The sequence below is a fragment of the Pleuronectes platessa genome, chromosome 17, assembly GCF_947347685.1.
Source record: "Pleuronectes platessa chromosome 17, fPlePla1.1, whole genome shotgun sequence".
Taxonomy (NCBI): Eukaryota; Metazoa; Chordata; class Actinopteri; order Pleuronectiformes; family Pleuronectidae; genus Pleuronectes; species Pleuronectes platessa.
The window spans coordinates 5295247-5317120 of record NC_070642.1 but is presented as its reverse complement, the minus strand read 5'-3'; the positions used below and the strand labels follow the sequence as shown (position 1 = coordinate 5317120).

Genomic DNA, 21874 nt, shown 5'->3' with positions numbered 1-21874 from the left:
GGTGAAACATAAGCAAGTTCACTTTATCAACTCAGTGGCCCCATTAAATCATTATTCATTTATAACTTTTTTGTTTTTAATATGAAGCCATTTTTACAATATAAAAAAAATACTTAATAAATAAAGTTAATATAAAATAAACTGTGGCACAGAAACATACGGGCATATGGTCCCAAACACATGCACACACAGTTATGTAAAAAAAAAAAAAAAAAAATTAAAAAAAAAAAGCCTATTTATTGCTCTAGGGATGAAACGATTACTGGTTTCACAATATACTCTGGTAAAATTACCAATGGTTATTTGTGCCGTTTAATCTTTATTACCTACATGATTTGGTTGATACTGTTCAGCATCAACCAAAGTCAGCAAGTCTCCAAGATGCAGGCGCAGCAAACACAGCTGTTAAAAACATGGCAGAAGGAGCAGCAGGCAGGTGGGGGCTGTAACAGCAGGAGAGCTGCTACTAATCTCTGGCCATAGCTAATAAATGCTTAAATCCAATGTCGCCCAATTGAGTATCACTGAGATTTTGTCCCGACTCGATTTGGGGTCGACATCTGCACTTAATGTAATAAGTTGTCGACCTTTGATAAATAAGGAAAATACTATCATCATTTTTATTGATAATATATATTTAGTCCATTTAAAACTTGAAGAAATTTCTACAGCTTGTAACAGTAAGTTCCTAACATTAACAGGACATTATAACAATACCGCGATTAGAACGATAACGTGATAATTTTGTTCAATATAATGGTGAAACAGCATCTCTACATTGCTTACTTTGCCGAACTTGGAGATGAAGGGTGTCCTTGTTACTTTGTGGCACCAAGTGTTTTTTGGGGGGAAACTGACTGACTTGTGCAGACCCTAGTGTGTGACCCTCGACCTGAGCAGGAACAACATGTGTGGACGAGGGGACAGATGGACAAACAGAGCAGCCACCTGTTCTCAGTCTTCACACCCTGACAGTCGGCTTTCTTTGACCAAAAATCAGAGCATCTCATTGCACTGGCCTCCCAATGACTCAGACAGCTTCGGCTTCACGTATCCACACTAAAAGGAAGCGTGTCTCAATAGTTGGCAAACCCTTCCCAAACAGACAGGGACCACAGTGAGAGTGAGAGGAAGAAGACAGCAACTAGCCTGGACCGGATCGTCAGACGGCCTCCACCAAACACACACACAATCTCTCACACACACACGAGCACACAAAAGCTCGCCAGCAGCATAGAGTATTGGGCATTAGGTTGGCAAAGGCATTACAGGCTGCCACATAAGCCTCTTCTCGTTTTTACAAGCAGTGACATCTGCTGCCTGAGGTTACATGTGTGGATACAGCACTCACACTGATAATATAGCAGTGTTAACACAACATTGAGAATGTGATTTGCGTAAATATGATACAGATACAAATACAAACTGCAAAAGACTGAACTAGATTTGAATAACTGAGGTCATTTAGTGTCTTCAGTAAAAAAGGAAGTGGCTGCAGGCTAGGGATGCCCGCATGTCTATCTTCAACCTTGGTTCGCCTGCTGCCAGAAATGATTTATTTTAAAATGATTAAAGCAGCTATTGGTTTCATAAGGCTACGGTATCTACTGTCAACACAGCCGATATGAGAGGGCACCATTGAGTGGAACTAAATACTTCTTTAGGGTTTGTTATTTGTCTATGAAGTTTATTTGGTTGACCTTGCATAATATTGCCCTTGAAAGAAGTTGCGTTGAACCCTCATAACACTGGATCCTGCTCTTCCAAAAACAAAACTCCATTGCATCTTTTCATCTTACCCTCCTTCCCTGTTAAATACACACATCATTTAAAGGCCTAGTTTTGTTAAACATTCTTTCTGCTCGAATCTACAGTCATCAGACCAAGTGTACTTGAAATCTGCACAGTGTATCTGAGTGAGAAGAAAACCGGAGACTCTTTTCATCAGACGTCGGATTATGGGCAAATTTAAATAAAACTAAATCACAATCATAGTGAAATGTCCCTCAGAAAGACACTGAGGCTATGTCAATACGATTATGTTTTCATCTGAAAATGCATCAACTCTCCTGCGGACACGGCTGGCGTCCACACCATTTTGGAGTTTGAGAGCCTCGAAAAGGCTGCCGCCCTGTTTCTGTCTTAATCTGTCTGTTTGGAAATGATGAGGTTAACACTCATAACCTCTTGCTGATTGAGTCTTCACGGCGTAGCCTTCGATAATTCGTCATGTTCCTATCACAAGAAGCTCTTCCGGAAGAAAACAACTGTTATGAGCCTTAGTTACCAGTGTACAACACAACATGGATAATCAGTTACACCCTGTTGTCTTTGCTGACAGCTGTTGTGCAGTTACATTCTGTATTTTACAAGGATTCAACTGTTTACATGTGTAAGAGAGAAGCTATTATTCAAGCAGTCTGCGAAAATACCTGTGCACACTGGCACATGCATAGTCAAAGTAAATGAGTGGTCATGTGATATGAGTTTTCAGTGTGTTAGTATGGATGTGGGTTAAAACTGATATGGCTTGTGTGCACAGGGATCATTTCAGTTTTCAAAGCTTTCAAACTAAAATGTAGTTAAATGGACATAGCCTATCCACCGGCTGCAGAGCTGGGAGCTCAGTAGCTGACCCTGCACTCACATTTCAGTGGGTATGGAAGTGTAAAAACACATGCTGGAGTCTTAATTAAATGCTGCTACTGTATATCTTAAAATACAGCACAGTGAGGTGAGGTTAGTCAGCGTCCCTGTCCGGTTGTGGTAAAACAGATTGAGGTCTAACCCAGGTTCTCACCTCTATAATCCCATCTAACTGTCATCTTAACCCTGCCTCCTGATGATATTTTACACAATAGGCCCAGAGCCTATTTGTATACCAACACACACATCTACACAAGCACTAACAGCATGCAGGCACTAATGTGCTGCTGTATTTTAACACTGATAAAAGAATAAATACTTAGACTTCTACATAAAATTAGGAATATAAAAGAATTCCTGTTGGTTAATAACTTATCTGGCTGACTCAACACTCCACTTTCTTCAATATATATATACAAACAATCTCTGTTGTGTTAGCGAATCAAATCATTTTGGGCCCAGGCACAAAGGTTAAAAAAACAATCAAGCCCTGTGGCCTCCTGCAGTGCTGGACTCTCCAGCTGCGAGTGAGCAGTAATCTGGCATAATCTGACTAACGTCCACTATGAAGATTACTGTCTGACCTCCTACATCCCACACATATACACACACACACACACACACACACACAGGTAGAAAAGAACATGTACTGTACACACAACATAAAAAAAACACCAAACTCAACATTATCAGTAACATTATAAGTGCAAATAGAAAAACCCATGCATGTATTTAGGGTCGAACCTAAAGGAAACAGCAGCACCTGTCCGCTGTAATGAGAACACCAAAAGCCCCCCCGGTCAGCTAACAGTTAATGTACATCCACAACTGTTTGTGGGTTCTCAAGTGGCAACAGGTGGTAAGCAGGCTGCTTGTGACCAGCAGCTGTGTGACTGTCAGGGCTGTCAGGGGAGAAAGCGTGGCACCCCAGACCTCTGAAAGTTTAATAAGAGTGTCGTTTTAGAGATGAGGGCTCGCTCCTACAAGGAGGGGGATGTGGAGAGGTCGCTGAGCCGGCAGGCTGTCCAGCACATCACCCTCTATTTGTTCTAAACAACCATGTGTGTTTCCTTTGAGATACAAGTCTGTTACTTACAGGGATTTCCCTTTTTGGAATGACAAAGGATGAATTAATGCTAAATATGACAATTAGCTTTATGGTTGGGTATCATTTGGGCTTTGGCAGATACCGATGCTGAATCGATACTTTAAAAATGATCCTGTGTCTAAACGGTGACTATTACCCCCAAAAAACACAAAATGAGAGTCGACAATAAATACAGCTTTTTTATTGCTAAGGCAAATTTGAAGTTGAAATATAACATATAAACTGAAAACTGAAACATCCAAATATAATTAAATGAAAAACTAAACAAACTTTCATAAAAAATCTTGTAATGAAACTTAAGTACAAACAGTTTCAGTGCTTAACACAGCAAAATATTCTCAGCTCCAAGCTTTTCATGAATTGTTTCCCCACCGCTGGGGCCAGGGGCTGGGGCCAGGGACGCCCACGCTGCCGGCTGATGTGCTCAGCATAAGGTCACGCAAACAGTGAAACACTGAGCATCCCTCTGCTTTCTTTGTTTTCAAAGCTTTGCTGCATGTCACTGTGACCGAAGAGTTTCACGTGAAACACATATTTCTGATCGTTTAGCTCTAAGCACTTTGTTGTTGTGTCATGAGTTAAGTGTGATAATTATGGTGCCTGTAAGCAGGGCAACTACTTCGGGACATAGCTCAGGCAGCGAGATGAACCACCAAATGCTGCCTTGGGATTAGTTCCGGTACCGGCCATGTAGGATATTGGTTTATCTAATTACCAAAAGGAATGAATGAGCAGATAACAGAGCAAGAAGGCCTCCCAATCATGACTAGGTTTTACATCACAAAGCCTGTGACAAATACACATTAGTAGATAACTTTTGTTGAAACAAATAAACTGAAAAAGGGTCAGATATAACTGCCAAAAATGTTAGCTGTTCAAGAACTAAACTTCCATTTCAACATGAATTGTCTGAGGTACAGTGACATTAACTTGACCTTGTGAATTGAGCCTCCATGCAGAACTGCGCATGCAAGGTTCTGTCATATTCTGATATATGACTTATAAAGCATCCTATCACTGCTGATTCCTTTAAAGTCTCATTTTGCCTTTCTTCCGCCACAGCAACAGCACATACTTTCTTTCAGACAGGTGCTGATGTTGTGTTCCCTGCAGCGTGTAAACACTGGAACTGGAACTTCCTCTACATACAAATGTCAGAGTGACGTGACAGTTGGAACAGAGTATTCAGAGCAGACTGAAACCTGAGTGTCTTAGAACATATGTGAATGTTCATCTCTAACTGGTTCAACGGGGACATCCATCATCACAGCAGCAAATGAAGGAAAGAAAGTCCATCAATCCATTATCTATACTGGTGGAGCCAATCCCAGCTGACACTAAGTGAGAGGCGCCCTGGACAAGTTTCCAGTCCATCACAGAGCTCACATACAGAGACTAACAATCATCCACACAGTTTACCAAAGCTGCCCGTCTTTCGACTGTGGGAGGAAGCAGGAGCACCTAGAGAAAAACACACAGACAAGGGGAGAACATGCAAACTCCCCAGTGAAAGACCCTGGTCGACCAGCAGGTTTTGAAAACTAAAGAAAATAACAAGTAATCAAAGAAAGACTGCTGCACATATTGCAAAGAATTTGGACGGATGGCCGTTCACAGAATTTATAAAAGCAGCCTTGTATATAGTAGTTTTATTTCAATCTCATTTATTCCACTTTGTTTCTATTCGAATTTTTATTTCTAACTACATTTTTCCCCTTGCGTTGCTATATATATTTTCTTTTGCTTAGTGTCAATTTTGAATGTCCTTCGCGGAAGATCAACGAGGGAATATATCACCATGTGTACACGCAGCCTAAGTGCTAATGTTTGGGCTCCTGCAGCCGTGCACACTGGTACCTCAGGAGTGGGATTAAGATTAAAGAGAAGAGGACACCCCAACGGACATAGCCCAAAAGACGAGGACAAGGATCCGTGGAAATCGGTAGTGTGGAGATATTTCGGCTATTTAAGGTCCAAAAAGAAGCAGAGTAGCGTCCACCCAAGGTCACTCAAAACCAGATGTCAACGAGCCTCTTGGGCTAAACAGACTTTCAGTGACAGCTTCCTGTATTTTACTGTTTTGTACATTACAGCCGAGTCCTGATGTTCAATACGAAGCCCTAACATGAGATGGTCAGAACCACACAAAGAGGAGCCACAGTGGATGAATGGGAGAGGCGAGAGCAACAGGTTGGACCGTCTCATCAGATCATAGACACATATACAAAAGAAAAGATGAAGAGCTGACCCAGTCAGTGCAAACATCACTGACAGGTTCTATGTACCAAAGGTCACTTCAGCAGGAAGTACGGCCAATCAACAGCCTCAGAGGAGGACAGGTGCAAAAACCAATTCTTTACGATAAGACTAAAAACGCATTGAAAAATCTTTAGGACAGCAGCATTCAAATTATTCAATTTGCCATCAAATTGACATGTAGGACCAAATAATGACTGAAAATCCTACATCACAGCCTAATTTGTAAAGAAAAAAACATATAAAAAGAAGTAAACACAGAGCGGAGTGCAAACTGTGGCCTCAGCCAGAGAAAATGAATTATTCAACAGAGGACACACACACAGAGGGCTATTCTCACGCTGCAACTGGGACCTGGTGTGTGCCTCATTTAGATAATAAGTAATTAGAGAACCATTTCCTAGGATCACTCCCAACCCTGCATTAAAGAGGGTCTTGATGTGTATGTGTGTGTGTGTGTGTTTGTGTGTGTGTTACGATGCAGTTCATGCAAAGGTTACCATTTTTCGATTCGACAATACCAACATTCACTCTAAAGATTCCAAATATAAATATTAAATTATTATTAGTTTGAATTAATTACATGTCAATTTGAATAAGTTCCAATTCGCCTATTTGAGAAGTGACAGCCCTTTCCTGTGCCCTACTGACACAACCAGTCTCAACTTGTTTTGTTGGCAGTGCAGTTTAATTGTTAGTTGAAGACCAGACAAAGTGTGGATGTAATGCTGCAGAGTGAAGCGGGAGCTGATCTTGTCAGTGATAATAGTTAAAATAATTGTTCTTTTTAAAGTGTTACTAACTGCAGCTGTGTTTGTATTTCTGTCATAATTGCATGCAGTTGATTAGAGTTATACTAAACACAATTTGTTTGTTGGCAAACATGTTTTGCACAATATCTCTCTATGATTTTATACTCTTGTCAATTCAAGACTTACAGATGAACAAGGACGTCTTAAGACACAGACATTTTCCACTTCACATGTGCAGAGAGTCATAGCTACAGCCCCCGTTTTACTGAGTACTGTTGTATACAGTATAGAAGTTGTCAGATATGAACTCCAGAGTATGTCCAGAGAATTGGGTGGGGACTTTCTCTTGAGTTTTCACACGTGAACAACGCAGCAGGAGATTCTCCGCTCAGACACTCAGGTGAGGGATGGAGCAACAGGCAGAGATCACATGTTTTTGTATACAGCACATCTACACTGGCTCTTATCACAAAAACTCTCTTGACATCTTCATCTATGTCTTCTACATCATTCTTGCGCCTGTCGCGTGTTAGTAAGTCATCAACACCCTCACTCGCTCGCTGTGAATCCTGCTGAGGATCTCCTGCTGTTTTCTCACATCGGCTCCTCTGGACTGTCTGGACTCAACTGGCCGGAGAAAGTCTGCAGAAAGTCCGGAGACATTTGAGATCACTCATACAGCCCCTCCGGAGAATCTCCTGAGTTCAGCGCATGTCTGAAAGCAGCTTATGTTTTCATATTGGGCATTTGTGGGCAATTAGATTTTATGTAGATTCCATTTTGTAGTTCATTTTTTATAGGAAATTGAGCAAGTAATTAGAAGTTAATGGGTATGGTAACAACTATATTGGAAGAGGGAGAACATAATCCAGAATTAAATATTTAATGAGGAAAGTCTGTCAGTTAACACTTTTTTCGTCAAATTTATACCAGATACGACAGAAAAAGAGCCCTGCTTTAAATGAACTTTGACTCTCCATCTGAGAAAGGAAGTGAAAGCAATGGGAGAGGGCAGGGAGAGGGAAATTGGAGAACCACAGATAGAATGGTGGAAGTCAGTATAGTCTTTTAAATCATTTGCAAATTTAACTAGTTCCTGTCGGATGCTATAAAAGAGTGAAGGATGAACCGTCACCTCTGGCATCCCCCCCCCCCCCCCCCCCCCCCCACTCTCCTCAGTACATCCTGTTGAGCACAGCTGACCATGGGGAGTTCATGTGTCCGATGATCTTCTCTCACATTGCACAGCCATTGTCCAGGGGAACAAAGATGGAGGGGTAGGTCCCAGCTTGGTTCATTATGGGGGCCAAATGAGGCCAGCTCCTTACACGCCTCCTTCCCCTGACCACGTTTTGCCCTCTCCCATCTTATGAGTCTTACCACCGCCATCCGCTCATTTCAGATCTACTGAGGCTACAATCGGCTGAAAAAGGAGTGTCAATTTGGGGCATTGTTGTGTTGCTGGGACGACCACTTCAGAGGAGGGAAGCATTTGTATTTGAGCGTATGTGTGTGTGTGTGTGTGTGTGTGTGTGTGTGTGTGTGTGTGTGTGTGTGTGTGTGTGTGTGTGTCTGTCATAGGCTACATTTGGGGACAGACTTGAAACAAAAGACAAATTATTTGGTATAACTAATCCAACTGGAGACAAAGTCTGTGTATCCAAATTAACAACCAAAAAAAGATTTTGGGGTCAGTATGGTTAGGGTGAGAATTAGGTAAGTAGTGGTAATGGGTTCCAGGAAATCAATGCAAGTCCATGTAATGTCCCAGAAGGGGCCTTTGAGGACATGTGAATACTTGGGCTTGTCCCATTGGGGGCCTCAACTTGAAAACACACTTACCCATGGGGCCTTGGAACAAAAACACTTTTTAGCGGGGCTTAGTTTTAGGTTTAGGGAAGGAAACTGTTTTAAATTTTTAGTTTGGAGGTTTAGCTGTGATGGTTAAGGTTAAGGTTTTAACCTTAAGAAGACGGCATTATGTCAACAAGTGTATCCCTCAGAGATAGTGAAACAACATCCCTAGCCCCACCACCATTTAGTTTTATTGCAGAGTTTCTTGTTAGGGTTGGAAAAATTAAACCCTTACTATTCTTATTAGTACAAGTCCAGAACAGGGAGAATGCCGTTCTAACTTAAGACATTTTGACATGTCACCAGGAAAAGCACAGGGTTAATGGTATGATGGCTGAATTCAGCAGCTTCACACTCTCAGTCCTGGTATTATCCATGCTGGTTCACTGTCACGGCTCAACTAAGACACTTGAACTGAACAGAGTCATCTGTAATGTCATTAGCTTTTCCTAATGCGACAAGTCAAGTTCTTGCGTTTTAAAAGTTATGATTTAGCAAAGGTGTTGGAAATTACCAAAATGATACCCAACACTAGTAGCAATACCAATAAGATATTAAGGTGAAAACGAAAATAACCAAATTAACCAGTTCATTAATATTCTCCATTCAATGGCAAAGACTATCAACCATTAAGTTTAACATTCCAATGTCAGATGCACACCAATAGGTAGACACAGCCCCTGTAGGTGACGATGACAGGATGCACTTATGTCATACAAAATTGAGTGTGCTCCTGAAATTGCTATGTGAAACCGACTAAAAATACCCTTTAACAGAGACATGAACCATAGTCCGATCTTTCAGGTGTTAAAATGCCCGTAGATGCAGTCCGCTGTTAGATGTAGTCAGAACAAAGGAGACAAAGTCAACAGAGGAGAATATAAAAGAATAGAGAGGTGGAGCATGGGTTTAGCTGCGAGCATTCCAGCTGATTGGTCAATTCTGGTGGCTTCTATCCGACATCGTCTATGAATTATTCATTATCATATTCACATCTCTATTCAGTTGCTAATGAAGTCGTGCTTCTTGTAGTGATATAACATCTCGATGATGTCTCTGTGACAAAGACCTGTTCCCAGCATAGCTCCACCAACTTCAAAGACCCAATTAGTCAGAAAATTGACAAAATGTATTAGCAAGCAAGGGTCTTTGTTTTAAGTCACATTGATTTGACTTCACCAATCTTACAATAATCTCTTTTCCTGGCAGATTTGTAACCCTAAATACCATTAAACAAGTTCTTGATACAGACTATCATTTCTAGAAAATGGAAACGACAACTCAATAGCCTTAAATAGCGCTAAACGTAATTGGCTATAGGACATAACCTGCTTGATCAGTTGCAGCGGGGCCTTCCTCAGGTGAGGATTTATAGTTATATTGATTTCACAACAAAGTGGCTATAGAAGTAAGCGTCCTCTGTGAATGTATCTAAAAGACAACTTGGGATCTTCTGTCAAAATTACCTGAATATGTTCTGGCATCTGCACACTTCTGGTTAAGATAAGGCTTGCTGTATTCGATCTTGAAAAAGGCTAACCCTTATATCACAGGGACTGAAGATAGTTTTCCTAATTAGCTGCATATGAATGTAATTCATGCTGGACACAGTTGGTGTTTGGGCGTGTTGGCAGATGTACAGTTCGGGCTGTATACTTGTCAGTGTTCCCATCCCAGCCGCCATCTGTGAACCTGGTCCTTCCCACACTCACTCACACATTCAGCACATATAGGTCGTGATCAGTGACTGATGCTTCTGGGCTGATCATAACCCAGGTGCAGACACAGCCCTGCACAGTCACCGCATTCTAACCCTTCTCTATTCGGTAAGTGATGTCAATGGCAGGAGCTCCACAAAACCACAGAAAGGCGAAGGAATTTCACCTCACAGGTTGAACATTTACAGGTTAAACACACAACCCTCTCGTCAATCACACATACACACACACACACACACATAGAAACAAACCATCAGTGCTGTTGCCTGTGACCTTTGCAAGTGGGCTACAACTTCAATTACAGACACTTCACATCACCTTAAACATGCTTCTTCTCTAAACATTGTTTATTATTTTTATTTTTTTTACTAATTTGGTTTTGAATACAGCACAATTATAGTTATTAATATACAACAAATACCACCAACATGCTAAAATTACACCACTGCTATGAAAATATAAATGTGACGAGTGCAGCTCTAACAGGTGGGTGTGAGCTTGTGTGTGAAAAGGGAAAAAGAAGTGCTAGTGGGACATCTGTGGTAATATCGCATCACACCTTCACTTCTTGATATGACATGGACATGACAGAGGGAAAAGAGAAATCTGACTGCAGGTTGTCAATGTACACACATCCAGAGGAAAACAGTCTATTGTACAAGATGACTAACTATTTAATCTGAAATTCAGCCGCATTTGCTTCTTTTCTTTTCAAATACAATTTCAAATACCATTTAAACCGTTTTTTATCGTAGGTATAATTAATGAGCTGGAGAAGGGCTTAAACTACTCCTCTGGATTTCATCTTCCTCAAGGCAATCGTGAAATCATTCACAAATCAGTGAACGTGATTTGGCTGTTGCTCAACATCGAAAACGGAGAATGCCAAAGTAGCGGAAAGTTGCCAAATGTGTCGCTAGTTGCTCGATAAGATTCAAATAAATGCCAGGTGTAGTGTTAACAAACTTAATGGTCTCGCCCTCATTGTGGCATCATACACAGACAAAGTCGAAAAGATCACCTCAACTAACTTCAATGGAAATAGTGAACAGTGATGGAAACACAGGGCTGAGCTACAAAGCATGACTCGATCCGTCTGATCTCACTTTACAGATGACAATCGAAGACAATGAAACACGAATCGTTTGGATAAAACTTAATAAATACATTTAGGGAATTGGTGTTTTGTAAAATCTGTTCAGAGGACAGTTCATGTTAAAAGGTTTGTTAAAGAATGCATTCTGGGAAGAAATATGAGAATATTTACAGATTAAAAACACAATTTAAATGCATTATCTGCCAACTGCTCCCAAACAAAGAATCAAAAAATATCCCTCTGAAAGAAACTGAAGGGGATTTTCTCCTAAAGTGTGAAACTTCAAGTGCGCTCAGGTTGATTTTAGTTTCAACGGTCTTTTCTGTCCTTCACTACAATCAAATCAAGAAACTTAAGAAACAGTATAAAATCACAGTGGCTTGATACCAAGATCGAGTGATACCAAGATCAAGTGGCTCAATGTCTTTCCCTGTTTTGAATATCCTGTGAGAACTATGTCTGCCTCAAACAGGAGCTGGATGACCTTACTTGTGCAAACAGTCGGTCAGCAGACAGCCGGAGAGCAAGGCCTGAGATGTGATTCTCTGGGAGGGGACGGAAATATCAGAGGAAAATAAATCCTGGCAGGGAGAAGCCCCATTTTGGTGCAGACAGAAGGGAGAGTGATTAAGGATGGATTGGCGGAGATATGGCTACGGAGGACAGATAGAAGGAGTGAAGGAGATAAGGAGTGCAAGGGGCAGAATGGCTTGGAGCCATCTGTGGCAAAACAAATCTCCCCCCAAAAACTTCAAAAGGAGATTACTTGAGCAAAACAACGGCTCTCTCTTGTTCACTTGCACTTTATAAAGATAGGTGGTCTCCGTCCAGATCAAACTGAACAATGGTTTAGTTTGTTTGCAGTATTAAAACACTTTTTGACCGCGGAAGTCTTGCTGGACACCCCAGAAACAGAGTTGCCAGGCAGGATTACAGTCGTTGCCTTTGACGATATATGGTTCGAACAATGAGGACATGCATTTGGAGCATACAAACTAGTGGAAAGTACTGCACCTGAAGTTGTTCATGCTGGTAGTAATTAGTGTTGGTTACCTTAATCCAACATCGATCAGGCACCAGTTCCTACACGGTACACAAGACCGAATCACAATGCAGAATCTAGTTGCTTATCTTGTTGCCTGAGCTAATCGAAAGAGTTGCACTGCTTACAGCCAACATAAACATCACCGTACATGTCTAGTTAACATTACACTTAACTCTGGCAGCATGTATAGCTAAATGGATCTAGTGTGGCTGTATTTCTAGCAGTATGATTCTAACACTGGGACGTGCAGAAAGAATGAGCAATAGCCTAGACGAGGAGTCAAGAAGCGGGACATGGCTGCTGCGGTTCTGGCACGAGAAGCGTTATAAAAGTAATGATTTAGCAAAGGTGTTGGAAATACCAATAAGATATTAAGGTGGCAACGAAAATAACCAAATGAACCAGTTCATTAATATTCTCCATTCAATGGCAAAGACTATCAACCATCAAGGTGAACATTCCAATGTCAGACACACACCAATTGGTAGACACAGCCCCTGTAGGTGACAACTACAGGATGCACTTATGTGATACAAAATTGAGTGTGCTATGTGAAACAGGATAAAATACCCTTTAACAAAGACATGAGCCATAGTCCGATCTTTCAGGTATGAAAATGCCTGTAGATTCAGTCTGCTGTTAGATGTAGTCAGAACAAAGGAGACAAAGTCAACAGAGGAGAATATAAAAGAATAGAGAGGTGGAGCATGGGTTGAGCTGCGAGCATTCCAGCTGATTGGTCGATTCTGGGGGCTTCTATCCGACATAGTCTATGAATTATTCATTATCATATTCCCATCTCTATTCAGTTGCTAATGAAGTCGTGCTTCTTGTAGTGATATAACATCTCGATGATCTATTGGTCGATTTATCAGATTGTTTCTTTGTGCCTTATTCTCTGTCTAGACTCAATAAATGTCAAGAAGTGACTAGTGGCAGTGACTTCCTTTTTAAATCAATTTACATGATAAATGTATTCTCATTTCAAATCAGCCCCGGGGTGAATTTATTAATCCCTCATTTGGATTGGATAGTGTACAGTAACTGGCCACAGTCTATCTTAAACTCCACAGTGACTGGGGGTGTTTTTCTCCACATGAATAGGCTCTCTCCCCCCACCCTGTTGCAGTTAGATTGATAACCAGACGAAACAAAGTTCCAGGCCGCATGTAGCCCTGGCCTCAGCTTCTGTCAGTCAACTGGGGTGTGAACCTGCTGCGACTGGGAGGCATGAGGCCTTTCAGCGACTGTCAAGGCTTGTTTCCATGACACTTCACAGCCCCGTCACCCTGACGATGCAGCTTATCAAACAGGCCGAGATAAGCTGACATCAGTGCTACATGCCGCCTGACACGACGCAGGGAAACAAACGCACAATCCATTATATATAAATTCATGTGCTCATGGTTTAGGAATGTGCTCTGGCCACGTTTGTTTGACCTTAATAGTCAGGTTATAACCACCACCATGTGCTGCTGAGTATCAGCTGGGACCAGAGAGGTTCTTTTGTTGGTATCATTGACATTATGGTTTACATGCTCTTGACTTCTGTTGTTTAGCTGCATACATGTGGTGCTACATATATGTCATGCTACTGATCTGCAGCAGCTATGTTCTGGCTAAACACCATTTTACAGCTTTGGTACAATCTTACTGGCTATGTTTTTAATTTTGGGGGTTTGAGACTTCAGTCAATAAGGAAAATAATTATAAGCTGCAGCCCTAAAACTTTAAATCTCCTGAAGCTCATCTTCTATCCCCCAAAGTTTTCCCTAGAAGTAGAATCTTTTCTGAAATCCTCTGCACACTCACTTATTCTGCCTAACTAGAGTTATGCTCTCTTTGAAGTACTTTGAAGTCCTACCAAGTACCGATTCCCGTTAAATCAAACACTGCTGATTCTGGTACCGCAGAGCACATCTGGGTGAGAGACTAACAGATTATATGAAAAAGAGAGAGAGTGAATCTGTCTGTACACCACCATCCCTGCAACTTAAGTCATTATAAATGTATTTCTCACTTTCATTTTAGTTTTCAGTTTTGTTGTATGTGTCTCTGTTTTTAAGGTGTGACCAGTCTGTGGAACACAGCATTTCGCTGTCTTCTATGTGTATGGAGGTTAAAATTATTCAGATTTTGATTCTCCTGGTTAGGTCACAAGGAGTCAGGGTAACAGTGAGCCATAAGTAGTCGCAAGTGTGGTTCCACTTATGGAAAACTGACAGACAGGACTTCTGCAATATCCGTGATGTAAATTGCTAAGCTGAATAGGTCGATATCTCTAAACTGTGGAAACAGCAGGTGAAAGACAAAATGTGTCTAAAAGCTGATGAGTGTGTTGGATGGATTGGAAAAAAGCAGGTTAGCAACATTAGCACGTCTGCAGCCAGTGCCAAGCCTCCATGACTGACACAACATAAATATAATCTTATTGGATTAAGTTATTAGAGATAATTGGTCCTTTTCTTCAGCATGAAACATTTTAAGTAAAGTTTGCTGGCTAATGAACTTTAAAGTCCCCACGAACAAGCTATTTAGCATGCTAAAACAGTCTCTTTCAGTGTGTTCAGTACCTGAGTAATGGAATAAACAGAACATGAACTGCTTGCTATTTATATGGAAATATAACCGCATGGACTATACATGCATTGTTGTAGTGATGACGACAACAACATAACAGATATGCACGTGTTATGGCAAATTCATCGTTTTGGCATCCAAACCTCTGTTGCTGGAATCATCACATTATGCAACCTTACTTATTCATTTTAAAAGAACTTGGACTTGACTTCCATCTTCCTACAGATAGAACAACTATTTCCCAATTTACAGCTGAACTAAGCAGGAATATATAATTGATGTACACTGAAAGTTTTTTTTATTGTTGTTTTACTCTTCCTGGAAATTAACAGACAACACAAGGCAGTTCTGTTGAGTTTATGTCACTCACGTCGACTGACGAGATTAGTCAAAAATCCGGTAGGTTTTGAACAGCCAGGAGAACAGCAACTTGGGCCGTCTGCCATTCAGCCAAAACCGTATGGCACACTAACACACTGCCACAACTGTCCTGCATGAGTCAGCTCCAAGCAGCTGAGGCCACAACTCACTCTCGTTCTTACACACACACGCACACACACGCACACACCTGTTACTTCCCTCAAACACACCAATCCATGTCCCCTCTGGACATACATGTCTCCCTTTGAAAAGCAGCAGGCAAACAACTACAACAGTCTGGTGAAAAACAAGTAAGTGTGTCTCTGCTCGGCTGTTCACTTTCAATACTGCTGCAGTTTGAGGACAGATGTACTCCCAAACACATATAAAGGCTAAAAACAGCTAATGACTCAGATTTTAATAAGTACAGGGAAGATGAGGAGGAGAAATGAGGGAGAGGAAAAGTCAGTGGTTTCCACTCAGGGGGGCATGGACGCAACAGGCAGGTCTCTGAAACAAACAAAGCTATTGTTAACTGCAGTTTGGCCTACAGAGAGCTTCCAACAGCTGGATTCGATCACAGGCTTTCTGAAAGGGGGCCGGCCCCATCCACACTGCATGTCTCACTTCTTAAGTTAGATTATGGATTTGAAAAAAATAACAACACAAGCTCACACGTTTCCATAAAGCTGCTCTGACACCTCTATTCCCTCGCTCTCAGCACCGAGCAGAGGTGACAAAAAACCTGCTGAGCTGCTTTGGCCGTGTCCATCACAATCCCGCTTTTTGCCTCATCAGCAACCTCAGGGCGTTTTTTTCTTTTAAAAGTGGTCGCATTCCTGAGGCGAGGACAATTCAACATCGACTAAGACAAACAGCGTAACGTGATTATTCAGCCGGCATTCACAAAGAACGCTGTCCTGACTTAACAAGGCCACTTCTGGATCCTGGGTGGCAACAGCGTGACAACCTGGGTCTTGGCAAGTGTGAGGCTGTCAAAGACAAAGACCATGTTAGAGGAGATCTACAGTCTTTGAGGATAAGGCAGAAGAGGATGATACAGGAACCAATACACATTGATCTCCAGTGTTTTCATTTGATCTCAGTATTGATCTGCACTGATCAGCTCTGTCTCCACACACACACACACACACTCTGCATGGGGTCAGTCTTGCCCTTTAAAAGGCAGGAAACACCATGTTCACTGGGAGGCAAATGCTCCATCCATGTTACACAACAGCCACACATGGAGGACATTGCCTCACGCTGGAACATCTGATCCCATGTTGAGGGGGGGAGCACGCTCCTGGGTGTCAAATGTGTGCACCCAGGTGGTGTCCCCCATCCGTTTGACATGTGTCACAGAAGTGTGTGGGTAGTTGGGCATGGGGTTGTGTGGTGACATTACACGGGGATTAGTTGTCATTTCCCCGCACATACAGGTGCAACGTGCCGCTGGGACACACGTTGCGCAACAATTACCACTGTGGCACCGCACGGACCCCATCACCGCCGGCGCTGGAGGATAATCCGCCCCGCACACTGTGGAGGTTGCGGGAATGCGCCATTTCCCAAAAGCTGTGCACGTCCACGAATGCGCCCGAAAAAGAGGCTGAGTGAACCCGGTGGCTTTGAGAAGCCGGTGGGGTTCAGTGTGTGGTGAGACTGCAGGGGGACATGTCTCACAGGAGACATGAAAGAACCAGTGCTGCTGTCCATCACGTTCCAAAGCCACGTTAGCTCGGATGGGTCAGCTGCGCTACCCCCCCCTGCACTCCAGACTCCTGAGCGGAGCCTGAACTCGTCACTTCTCCGACTTCATCTCATTCAGAGCGGCTCTTACCTCATGGCGGGTCTGGCGTCAGGTCCCGGGGTATCGCAGACGGCGGGTCTCGACACTTGGTTTGTAGTTCTCGCAAAAGTTCGCCCGCTCGGGTTCGCGACCAGATGAATGGGGGTCCGACCAGGCGGAGAGGAGGTGTCACAGTTCGCAGGCTATCCGGTGGAAGTAAAGAAAAAAAGAAAAGAAAACACCGAGACGGTCGAATCCTACATGTTCTGGAGCATCGCGGGCTCCGCGGGGGGCGAAGGGTCACTGAGGAGAAAGCGGACTAAACGCGGCGTGTCTCCGGCTCTTGAGAAGCACTTGTGTCGGGGCTGTGCTGCTGCCGCTCTGTGCCGCTCGGGTACCGCTCTGCTGCCGCTCTGTGCCGCTCCGCCGCCGCTCTGTGCCGATACACGTGATGCGTTCACGGCCGTCCTGTAGACTCCCCACTTCGGAGCTCTGCTGTCACAATATCCAATCATGCTTAATTGTATCAATGTTCAAAAATAAACACTTATGTCTAAATTAGCCTGTGGCCCATCGAAGGGAATCCTGGTTGTATATAAGATTAATATATATGTATACGTGTGTTTGCTTGTGTGTGTTCATTTTGATAAATATTGCATTCTATCTCTATGTATGTATATGCATGTCTCTCTATCTATCTATCTGTCTGTCTGACTAAATTCAAAGACGGCAGATGAACACATTAATGCATCATCATTTAAATATCATCATTTAAATATATCATCATTTAAATATAATGGACAAACCGGATAAGACAAACATATGTGAGAGTTATAAAAAAGCCATTAGGTAAAAGTAAGTTTTGAGTGACGTTTGGAAAACAGGATGATGTTTCAGTCTGAGCTCCCCTGGTATACCCTGAAAGTACAGTCCCTGTCACCTTTAGTCTTCAGTCTTGGCCAATATCTAAATATGTTTACAAAAACAATGTTTATGAAATAAAGTGATGGAAAGAGTATTAGTATCTGGTCATGATGTTATTATTAATAGATTGAGCTACGTGCTAAAGGAACATACAAGAGCTGTCTTTGGTTCACCGCTTAATGTTATATTTCATTGTAGTTTAGCATGTAGATTATGGCCTAAAAACACATAACTTAATGATGTCAGCATTAATTTCAGCCTTTTATACAGAAGCAGTATTGTTTTTTTCCTGCTTCTTCTGCCCATTAATTTGATTTATATCTGTAGACTTGAGTATAGCAAACGGGGAGTTCCTCTGGTGCGTCTCTTATGTTTGCCAGCGTCAACGGTTGATAATTTCCAACGGGACCAGAAGGCAGCATTTGACGCAACGTGTGGGAAGGAGCACGTACAGGTTGCCCCTGGTAACTGAGTTGGATCCCTTGCTGTGTGTTTGTGTCTGTGATGTTGAGCTGGGCCCAAAGCAGCCTGCAGATATTACAAAGATCCAAGCAGCATATTGAATTTACTGTATATGCTCTTGCTGCACGATAGCTTCAGAAATAATATATGAATTCAATTCTAACTATGCATCAGCTCCATATAAACTCTAGGCTCTAGGATCATGTCAGTAATCAGTAGGGATCATGTCACTGTGCATGAGACACTGGAAAAAACCCACAAGATAATTAAAAGTCTCTTATTCACATGACCATGGAGAGTACGGCCTGTGGCTGGAGATGTTTAGACAAAGACAGCTTCAACCACATTAACATATAGACAAAGCAAACCAGTCAGCAACTATATACCAAAGATACATATAAATATGTGAATCATAGCAAATTGTTTGCATTTGTTGCTGAAAATGTTTAAATCTATTTTCAGTGACTGCATCTGTGATATGACATTTTGAATAAAAGGCCAGAGGTGCACTGGCTCAGAAACGCAAGAAATTAAAACATCCAACAAAGACACGCAACTTAATTAACTGTGTCATAGTTTCTGCGAAATCAATTGTCAAAAGATGTTAGCTGCTGCCACAATTGCAAAAGAGTAAATAATTTTTGATGATGCACGGTTAAAAAAACAAAACAATCCTGAATGTGTGAATATGTTACATCTCTGCCAAGCTATCGTTTCTATGATCAGATAAGAAAAACAGTGTCTATTTGTATCATCTTCATTGGAGTGCAAGGCACACGGCACCATGAGAATGTTGATTAGGAGAGTGACTTGAAGGGCACAAATCCATCCTGTCTGACCTTGCAAATAAGAGCCGGCTCAAGGCAAAGCCCTGGCCGGCCTTGTTCGGCCCTCTGTTTGAAATGAGGCCTCAGACTGTATCCGACAGGGATGCACCACAACCCGATAACTCTTGAATGCAGTGAGTTGCCTGTGTGTTGTTTTGCAGACTTGAAGCCTCCAATGGCTTTGAGGGATGAATATAGTATCAGAATTGAATTGAATGAAATGCGTGGGTGTGCTGACTATCACACTGACTCCGTTTCCGTGTGCTGTTTGGTTCTGAAATAGATACAAGTCATGAACTCGTGTGACTGAGCTGCAGTTGACTCAGCTGATGATGATTAAATGTCATTAAATCGGAGGGGAGGGGAGGTCGCTCTGCTGCCACTCTCGCTCTAGGACACTGTGGGGGGGGGCAGAAGAGAGGCAGCTACATGTGACATGAAGCCTCTCAAGTCAGCTCCATACAGTCTTCTGAGTTCATCACATGTCAATACAACACCCATACCTTGTCTTCCATCTGGTGGACAAAACATGAAATAACATGTGTATTCTTTGACCATGCAGCCAGAGAGCTCAAATGTAGCAGCCAGTGTACAGTTTAACAGAATAATGTCCTTATGAACCAATTTAAGCCTCTTAACTTGTGTATACACTTCACAGCAAACATATCAGGGATGTATGTGAGAAACTGTTCATATTATATGTATTTGGCAGCTTTGGTTAAAAGTAGGTTAGCAAATTTAATTTAATACACCACCTTTCTCAATTCAGAGTTAAAAGTGCTTCACATGAGTAAAATAACACCAGGGACTAGTAATACACTATGAATGTATACAATAAAAGACTGTAAATAACAGACAGATAATAAAACACATGGATTCAAACACTGCAATGCACATGATGAGACAGGAGCCAGGACAGGAGTGTGAATAAATGGCTTTTGAGTTGTTTTTCAAAGGCTTCATAAATGTATAGGGAGAGTAATCCATAACGTTTGGGCCTCAACTTTGAAGCACCAGTTGGCCCTGGTCAGAGGATCCATGTTACCTTTCCTATGGATCGAGCAGGTCAGCAATACTTCCTTCACGTGAAAGGACTTCATGGCATCTTCTGGTTTGAAAAAAGAAATGTCTACATCCAGGGAGGGTGCAACAGGGTAGACAAGACAGGCAATTGTCTGGTGCCCCAAGCTGGAAGGCTGCCTATAGAAAGCGTTGCTGGTCCACAGCAATTATATGTTTTTAAGAACCCCCTTAAATACTTCTATGTCGCGACTTCAAGAGAACAAACGAGTCACTGAGAGGCTGAGGTCAGGCCTAAAAGTTTGAATGACGTGCTAATCAAAAAAATGACTGAAATACTGAAAAATACATTTCAACGTTGAAACTTTGAAAGAAAAACCCGATCATCCCATTGTAATGTACACAAACTCATAGATTAAAGCAATCACAGTGATCAAATGGAAAATAGCACAGGTGCTCATTTGAACTATAACCCTGCCTATATCCCATGTGATCTACTTCCTGCCAAATTAATGATCAAATGATTAAAAAAACAAATGATAAATAACAAAAAATCGAAATAATACCGCTAAAATACACACACATTACACCTTGTATCGTAACAAATATAATAATAGCAAAATTATTCTTTAACTTAAGCATTGCTCCTACAGCGGAGGTACAGGAGACTCCAACAACACCATGCTTGAAACTCCTAAATGAGGCCAGATGCCGTTCTGTCTAAATTTGTGTGTATGACGCATCTGGGATGGTTACATGGGGGTGCTCGGCTTTGTTCAATGTAAGGACCCACAAGGTCCCTTTTGCCTGGAGCCCCACAGGCCCTTCAAGTGCTCCTTTCTGCAACCCAGAAGAAATAGAATGATTCCAGATTCAAGAATTTATTGTGATTAATGATTGGAAAATATTAAATCTGTCGTGGCGAACATTCTATTATGAAAGACTTGCAGGGTAGAAGTTACAGTCCTGCATTCCGTTGGGAAAAGGCCCACGTTCGTCTTCATCAGCTATAAGGGTGAACACTAGAGGGCGACGTGCTGTAAAACTCAAAAACATGAAAAACAGGAAACTGTTTGGAAAAGTTTCAAAACAAAACTCCTTCGGGGTACAGAGGGCCCCTCTGAGAGGGTTACTTGGCCGACGGGTGTGGGTACAGCTGCATTAACTATTAATCGACGTCAACAATAAAAAACAAAAAATGTTAATTCTACCTAATAAACAGAAATTTGATTATTTATTTGCTCCTCCTTTGTTGCACTCCATGTTTCACTTTCTTGCTGACATGACAAACATCTCCACAAGCGAGTTATATAACCAGGTTTGATCCAGTGGTTCGTTTTGCTTATAATAAAACGAACTTACTTTGCAGTTTCCTGTTGACGTGCAGTAGTTTGACAAGGTTACCCGGAAGTTATTCTCCCCATCCCTGCCTAA

General features: G+C 42.0%; 1 protein-coding gene across 1 annotated transcript in view; it reads right to left on the bottom strand.

Moving 5' to 3' along the window:
• The window catches only part of enah (ENAH actin regulator), a 123641-nt gene extending 106049 nt beyond the window's left edge, over positions 1–17592 (bottom strand). Inside the window, exon 1 of the mRNA XM_053444826.1 lies at positions 17259–17592. Within this exon, the coding sequence (XP_053300801.1) occupies positions 17259–17263 (5 nt within the window). The 5' untranslated portion in view covers positions 17264–17592. The remainder of the gene's footprint in view (positions 1–17258) is intronic.
• Positions 17593–21874: the final 4282 nt, after the last annotated feature.